At 48.8% G+C, this 8,477-nt stretch overlaps 1 protein-coding gene across 1 annotated transcript in view; it reads right to left on the bottom strand.

Annotated features, from left to right (window-relative positions):
- Positions 1 to 7,402, bottom strand: part of LOC146859403 (acid-sensing ion channel 4-like) — a 166,431-nt gene extending 159,029 nt beyond the window's left edge. The window contains exon 1 of the mRNA XM_085650101.1: positions 6,583 to 7,402. Within this exon, the coding sequence (XP_085506227.1) occupies positions 6,583 to 7,233 (651 nt within the window). The 5' untranslated portion in view covers positions 7,234 to 7,402. The remainder of the gene's footprint in view (positions 1 to 6,582) is intronic.
- Between the last annotated feature and the right edge of the window lie 1,075 nt (positions 7,403 to 8,477).

The raw sequence follows: 8,477 nt of genomic DNA on the forward strand, positions 1-8,477 counted from the left end.
ACAAAGGTAAACCTACCGTGTAGATTTATTAATAGCACATTTAGATTTCCTCTCTTGAGTAATTTTACTACTCTGGGCAACACACAAAATCCAACTAAATAGTTACTCAAAAGTGTAGACTTACCTGTCTCCCCCCTTGAAACAAGGGGTGGAGCCAAACTAACGAATGTAAAGTTACTACTGCCAAAAAGGGGCGGTATTAAGTCTGGCACCAAACATTGCTACTCACAAGTACTGCAAAACACACACCTGTAGAAAATAATGGGAGGTAGGCACTAAAATATAACACCTTAGGAAATAATGTTAAATTAAATGTAACTGCTTAATATAGTTGAAAATATCATTAATTTTATTTTAATGTAAACAATAAATAAAACATACCTTTTATTTTAACAAACTCTAACAACCTTTTTTGAATTAACAAATTAAGGTAACATTATTTTTTATTAAAATATAACTAAATTACTTGTAATTAATTCTTTACATCACTTTAAATAATTATTAATGCATATTAATAAACATTTCTTTGGGCGGGATTTCTTTAAATTTAAACATCAGAAAACTATATTGATTGAATTTAATTTATGAAAAAGCAATTTAGATTTAAAATAGGTTATAGAAGCTGTGCAATTTTTTCTTTTGTTCTACATTTAAAATAAATGTAAAATTAATTTACAGAATATTTAACATGAGATATTTTTGCTAATTTATTTCGAGTTTGCCAAGCTTTGTTTTTTACCTTTCCTTACGCTGTACTATAGGGAGGCACCATGAAGTCTAGAAAAAAGTATATAAAATATATTTTTAACTCTTGAAAATAATTTCATTAAATGTAACATTATTACCTATGGGGTTTCATCATAAGTTCAAAACACCATTATTTTCAATGGGAAAGTATTGCAGTACCTGTGGGTGGCCATGGCGTGTGCTGGCCATACCCATGCTCTGATCTGGAGTGCATTTACGACTGTTTTAGGCCTTTCTGCCAGTAGTAACTATACAACTGCAGATTGTCAAGAGGAGTGGGCTTACTTGTTTATGTATGAGTCAGTGTATCTCCCCACACCACTCCCTAACCCCTTCTAGCCTCTCCCTAAACTCTTCCCCTTTATTTGTAGATATCCCTCATTTTATAGCCATTCCCCCCATCCGCCACCATTTACTACTAAAACATATACCTATGTGTGTGGAGACTCTGTAGTAGGGGCAGAGAGGTCTGAACAGAAAAAGATAGGACAAGCAGAGGCGTGGGCCTCCACGTACGTTTGTGAAAAGCATTTTGTAGCGCTTATGGTACTATTGTAGCACTACAAACGTGCTACAAAGTGCAATTTATGAATAAACCCCATAGTAAAGACAATAAAGAGGAGAAAGTAATGAAAAGGTAATTGTGAAAAAAGGGCTGTGAGACCATATATGAAGTTAAGAAAGAGAGAGAGATAGATCGAGCAAAGAAGAAGAGATGCTCTAAAAAACATGTGAGGCATAACCAACAAATAATAGAGGTGCGTGAGGGTGCCACGAGCGAGGGAAGAACAAAGGATGAGAGGAGAAAAAAGTGGACAATAGAAGCAAAATGAGGTGAGAGAGAAATAATAAATTAGGTAAAAGAGCTTACATGAGGATGGGAAGAAAGAAAAGGGAAAAAGCAAGGGGTGAATGAATAAAGAAAGGAGGGAAAGAAAAAAGGGGATGAGAGCAGATGAAGAAGAGAAAGAGCAGAAGCATAAAGGAGGGAAAGAGAGAGGGAGGAGGAAACAGAAAGACTGAGACAGAAAGGAAGAAAATAGAAACAAAGAAGAGAAGAAAAAAGACAAAGTAAAGCAGAAAGAAAAAGAGTGAGATGAAAAAAGAGATGAGGAAAAGAGAGACTGAGAGAAACAGGAAGAAAAGTAAAGAGAGAAGCGCTACTGGGTACGAGAATGGAAGCGAGAGAGCAAGGGGTGAAAGACAGAGCTTGTGTGCATCGAGAAGAGAGAAAGAGATTATAGGAAAGAAGGAGGGGGAAAACTCAAAGAGAGAAGGTAGAATGGAAAAGGAGAGAAGAGGGAGATTAGAACCAGAGAGAGCGACGGAGAGGGAGTAAGAGGCTAGAGGTTGTAAGGGGTGGGGGAAGGAGGACAAGGGATAAGAGAGCAATGTGAGAAACAGAAAGAGCGAGAGAGAAAGAAAGAAGGAAAGAAAGAAAGAAAAAAGAAATGAAGGGAGAAAGAAAGAGAAAAGAAAGAAAGAAAGAAAGAAAGAAAGAAAGAAAGAAAGAAAGAAAGAAAGAATGAAAGAAAGAAAGAAAGGAAGGAAGGAAAGAGAGAAAGGAAAGAAAGAAAGGAAAGAAAGAAAAGAAAACAATCAAATCAAGAAAATCAAAACGAAAGAAAGAATGAAAGAAAGAAAGAAAGAAAGAAAGAAAGAAAGAAAGAAAGAAAGAAAGAGACAGACGGTGTTCAAGAGAGACAGGGAAACACAGGAAAGAGAGACAGAGGAGAGTGGGTCTGGAGAAGTAGGTGGAGGGAAGGGACGGAGAATGTATGTGGTGAAGAGGAAGGAACGGACGGACGCGGGAGGTCCACATGTGATGAGCGTCGGTGCCCTAGACTCCCCCGTCACCTGTTCCTTCCCCGGTCCTTTGACACCCCTCAACTGTGAGGAGCCCCTGGCCACCTGTCCAGCCCGAGGACTCCCTCCCCACTCCCGTCATCACCTCCGCACACACCAAAACGAAGAGAAATCAACTCCACCGGGACCAGGGGTGTCCAATGGAGGTCCAGACAGGCCGAATCCAGGCCAGATGTTCAGGATTTCTGCGTATGATAAACCTGCGTTCAGGTAAGATCTATAGGACTTATTTTCGTAGACTGTGATGATCCCAAAACCCTGTGGCGGATAGGCCCTCCTGGACCGGTGCTGGGAACCCCCACCCCCTACATGCTCCCTTTGCAGAATTGGCTTAGAGCAGAGCTGTGCAGCTGTACTTGGCACAGTATAAAGTGCATACCTTTAACTCACACTTTTCTGAGTTAATGCATGATGTGCAAAGCTGGAGAGACACAGAGTAAACAAGAGCGGAGAGAAGGAAAGAAGGAGAGACAAAAAGATACAAGAGAAAAGAGAACTGAGTAATAGTCAAGAGAAAGAAAGAGGGCGAGAGACAAAGAGCACCACAGGAAGAAAGAAAAGTGCCGGAAGGGAAAGGAACAGAGACAATGTGAGTGCAGATGGAAGAGACATTGACTAGAGATGAAAAGAGGCTGATGAAAGAAGGGGTCCACGGGGGTCCACGAAGCAGATTCAAGGGGGTCCAGGACTGCTTAGAAAATGTCATATTGTTATCAGATTAATAAAGTGTATATAAATAAATGAGCACAATTTAAAACATGTTAAAACGCTCTATATATGGAATTTGGAATTGGACGCTAAAAATGAAGACAGTATCGTCAGAGTGATTCCTGGGAGCAGAGCAAATGCTTCAAACACAATACAGTATGGACGATGAGTGGCCCCAAATGAATTTAGACAAGCTCTAAACTTCCTATTAAAATTAAAAATGTTATTTTTATATTTGTTTGTGAATTCAATAAAATATTGTGTCAGTTGTGTATTGTTTGATGAATACGTGTTTCTGTATTGTTTTGTTTTGTTTTGCAGTTAAACAATTGAAAATGCTTCCTGGTTCCAGTAATTGCTCAGTGGAGCTTCCAAAATTCCAATATTGATTCCATGGTGGTGCCCGCATTGTGGTAATGATTAAATAGGGGTCCACAGAAGTCCAAATGTGAAGAACCACTAGTCTAGAGGGCGAGCGAAAGAAAGAGAGAATGACACACTCTTCTAAGGTGGAAAAGATGAATTCCTTTACTTTTAGTTGCTCAGGCGCCTCAGGGTTTGTGTTATACCTCTTGCAATGCTCAGTAAAGGTACCATTAGAGAGAACATGAGGTCCTGAGGCCCACAGTGTACCCCGGGAACATGCACTCCAAAGAAACCCAGCTGGTTGACGTCCTGAGGACCACAGGGTGGCCCTAGGACATGGACTCCAGGGATGCACACCTGGGTGAAGTCCTGAAGACCACAAGATGCCTCCTAGGGACATGCACTCCAGGGGAACCCACCGGGGCAAGTCCTGAGGACCACAGGGTACCCCTGGAACATGCACTCCAGCAGCACCATCACAGAGAGAACTCATTGGGAGAGAGGATACCCACAGGGGTGAAGTCCTGAGGACCACAGGGTGCCCCTAGGACATGATCTCCACGGATACACACCTGGGTGAAGTCCTGAGGACCACAGGATGCCCATTAGGACATGCACTCCAGGGGTACCCACCGGGGAACGTGCTGAAGACCACAGGGTACCCCTGGAACATGCACTCCAGCAGCACCATTACAGAGAGAATGCATTGGGAGAGATGATACCCACCGGGGTGAAGTCCTGACAACCACAGGGTGCACCTAGGACATGCAGTCCAGAGAATTATCACCAGGGTAAGTCCTGAGGACTGCAGGGCGCCCCCTGGAACATGCACTATAGGGATACTCACCTGGGTGAAGTCCTAAGGACCACAGGGGGCCCCTAGGACATGCACTCCAGGGGTACCCAGCGGAGCAAGTCCTGAGGACCACCGGGTGCCCTCTAGGACATGCACTCCAGGGGTACCCAGCGGGGCAAGTCCTGTGGACCACAGGGTGCCCCCTAGGACATGCACTCCAGGGGTACCCACCGGGGCAAGTCCTGAGGACCACAGGGTGCCCCCTGGAACATGCACTCTAGGGATACCCACCTGGGTGAAGTCCTGAGAACCACAGGGTGCCATTTTAGAACATGCACTCCAGGTATACCCACCGGGGCAAGTCCTGAGGACCACAGGGTACCCCTGGAACATGCACTCCAGCAGCACCATTACAGAGAGAACACATTGGGAGAGCTGATACCCACCGGGGTGACGTCCTGAGAACCACAGGGTGTCCCCTAGGACATGCAGTCCAGAGAATTATCACCAGGGTAAGTCCTGAGGACCACAGGCCACCCCATAGGACATGCGCTCCAGGGATACTCACTGGGTTAAGTCCTAAGGACCACAGTGCACCCCCTGGAACATGCAGTCTAGGGATACCCACCTGGGTGAAGTCCTGAGAACCACAGGGTGCCCTTTTAGAACAAGCCCTCCAGGGAAAGTGAGTGAAGTCCTGAGGACCACAGAGCGCCCCCTGAAACATGCACTCTAGGGATACCCACCTGGGTGAAGTCCTGAGAACCACCGGGTGCCCTTTTAGGACATGCACTCCAGGGATATTCACCAGGGTAAGTCCTGAGGACCACAGGGGTCCCCTAGGACATGGACTCCAGGGATACCATAGGGCAAATCCTTAGGACCACAGGGTATCCCAGAACATGCACTCTACCAACACCATTACAGAGAGAACTCATTGGGTGACCAGATACCCACCTGGGTGAAGTCCATAGGACCACAGGGAGCCCCCTAGGACATGGAGTCCAGGGATACACACCGGGGTGAAGTCCTCAGAACCACAAGGTGCTCTTTTAGGACAAGCACTCCAAAGATAATCACCAGGGTAAGTCCTGAGGGCCAAAGGCCACCCCTTCAGACATGCACTCCAGGGATACTCATAGGGGTAAGTCCTGTGGACCACAGCGTACTCCTGGAACATGCACTCCAGTGGAGAAGTGTGGCTCAATGGTTAGAGCGGCAGACCCTGATGCAGAGTTCTGGCCCGGGACCAGAGTTCAATCCCCCGCCTCGGCAGGTCTTGGATTCAATTTCCTCGGACCTGATAATTCTCGCCTCGGTGCCTATTCTAATCATGGGTCCCACGCTGCAACTCTGAGCAATAGCTTGCTTAATCTCCACAACGGCCCCAGCAGCGCTGGGATGCCTGGCTTCACCATGGGGATGCCCAGGAGAGGACATTTCACAGGGAAAGGCCAGGAAGGGTTCCACAGCGGTATGAGTAAAAAGCGCCAGGATACCCCTGTTGGGGGTGGCAGTGCGCTATACAAGTACATACACATTTACATTTACATACTCACAGGGGTAAGTCCTGTGGACCACAGCGTACTCCTGGAACATGCACTCCAGGGAAAGGGGGTGAAGTCTTGAAGACCACCGGAGAGAACTTATTGGGAGAGCAGATACCCACCTGGATGAAGTTCTAAGGACCACAGGGTGCCCCCTACAACATGCACTCCAGGGATACCCACGGGGGTAAGACCTGAAAACCACAGGGTACCCCTGAAACATGCACTTCAGGGATACCCACCAGGGTGAAGTCCTGAGGACAGCGGGGCACCCCTGGAACATGCACTCCAGCAGCACCATCATAGAGAGAACTCATTGGGAGAGCGGATACCCACCGGGGTGAAGTCCTAGGGACCACAAGCCGCCCCCTGGACCATGCACTCCAGGGATACTCACCGGGGTGAAGTCCTGAGGACCACAGGGTACCCCTGGAACATGCACTCCAGCAGCACCATCACAGAGAGAACTCATTGGGAGAGAGGATACCCACCGGGGTGAAGTCCTAGGGACCACAAGCCGCCCCCTGGACCATGCACTCCAGGGATACTCACCGGGGTGAAGTCCTGAGGACCGCAGGGCGCCCCCTGGAACATGCACTCCAGCAGCATGTCCTCGATCTGATGGCCCTGGCGGTGGAGGAAGCTGAGCATGGTCGTCTCGGAGATTCGTGGTGGGAAGAACCGCGAGTAGTTTGCCAGTTGGGTCAACCACTGGCGCCGGTCCTCCCTCAGGACCTCCAGAAGCCGGGGCTGTAGGGACCTGTTCTCCATGGTGAGGCCCAGCCAGTTTCCCACCGAGTAGAGGTCGGACTTGGTCAGCCGGTTGAAGCGGACCATGTTGTTGTTGCAGAGGGTGACGGTCGGGAAGGTGGCGTCCCGGGCCCACATCATGTGGACTTTGGTGTGGACCGGAAAGGAGGCCAGGTACTTGACTCGGTTGCTGGACCAGGTGCCCAGGAGGCCTAGGGAGGCCAGGACAGCTAGGGCCCAGAACACGCGGCCTTTGCATGACTGGTGGCCACTACACAGCTGGCCAAGCCCATGGACCTTGGTGGTTCTCAAGAAGTGCCAGGTGATGTCCAGAAATGAGTCATCTTGTCTGGGAGGTTCAGAGAGGGCCACGCGTCGAGCTGCGGCCATCCTCACCGGCAGAGGAAGGCCCTCCGGGAAGGGTACCGGAGAGGCAGGCGGAGGCCGAGGCATGAGAGAGGGTGCCTCAGTAGAGGCTCGGCAGGCGCCACTGCGAGCCGTGCGGTGATCTGAGGCAGCTCGCGCAGCGGTGCACGCTTTTAGAACTAACTGTGACAGACTCCGTGCCAAGGCAAGTGTCCCTCTCCCCGAGGCACTGGGGGGCTCCAGGGCTGTGCCAACCAGCTAGCGACTCCGTGGCATCTGCCAGCCTCAGCCGTTCACGAGAGCCAGAGTGTGGGGGTGTCCCGACGCCCCCTCCCCTTCCAAGGCTCGGTTTCAATCGTTCCTGGTCCCCCCCCTTCCCCGGGGCGGCAGATGGCCCCCTCCATCCGAAGACGAGAACCCAGCTCCTAAATATGCAAATCCTTCCTCGAAGCACATCACGACTCCTCCTTGGAAGGGACTCCAGGACCCCGGGCAGCTGTGAGCCGTGGCCCCGGGGCGTGCAGGGGGGGAAGGGGGGGGCTGCTCCACGCGGCATCAGACAGCCCCCCTCCTCCCCCCGTGGATGGTGAAGGGTTGGAGCAGTGCCGGTGTGACGTGCGTCCTCTTCTGTAAGGACAGATCTCAGCCATGTCCCAAAAGAACCCTGCGCGCCTCGCAGCCATGGCAATCTTGGCATCTCAGCCAAAAACATTGTTGTGTGCTTGTAAAGCGGATTCTTTGGTGTGGAATTGTGCGGTATTGTTTTTGTATCACCTTAACCCTCCACGCACCAGTACCTCTCCTACCACTTGTTGACTCTACGCTTGTCTTTGAGACCCTGTGCAGCGCTTCGCTGCTTTTTAAATACCACCTACATACATTATATTGCATGTTGTTGCATAGCTGAGCATCCTATGGTATTGTAAAGAAAGGATTATATAGCATTTAGTTGAGCGGTAATTTACAATACATATGTGGTTATGTATTAGACACACAGCTGTGGTGTAGACGCCCATATTTCAAAGGGGTGATGTAACACCTGGAAGTATTTTAAATATTTTGTGGAAATGACGTCATTGCTGTGAAAGACAGACCAGCTTTTTCCAGTGGGAGACGCATCCTTAATGTGGTTTCATTCTTATCATGTATCTAATCTCTAAGGCTTTAAAAACAGTTGTCTCAAGTACGTGGCTGTTCCCTCCTGGGTAGAAATGTCTGCCCCACTGGAGGCCTCTCTGGTCGCTTCCCCTGGGGCCCCCATGCCCCCTTCCCTGAGGGTGGATGGGGGTCTCCAGAGATTCCTTCACAGAAGTGCGGTCCTTGGTGAAAAC

Source organism: Triturus cristatus, chromosome 3_2, assembly GCF_964204655.1.
Source record: "Triturus cristatus chromosome 3_2, aTriCri1.1, whole genome shotgun sequence".
In the NCBI taxonomy this organism is placed as follows: domain Eukaryota; kingdom Metazoa; phylum Chordata; class Amphibia; order Caudata; family Salamandridae; genus Triturus; species Triturus cristatus.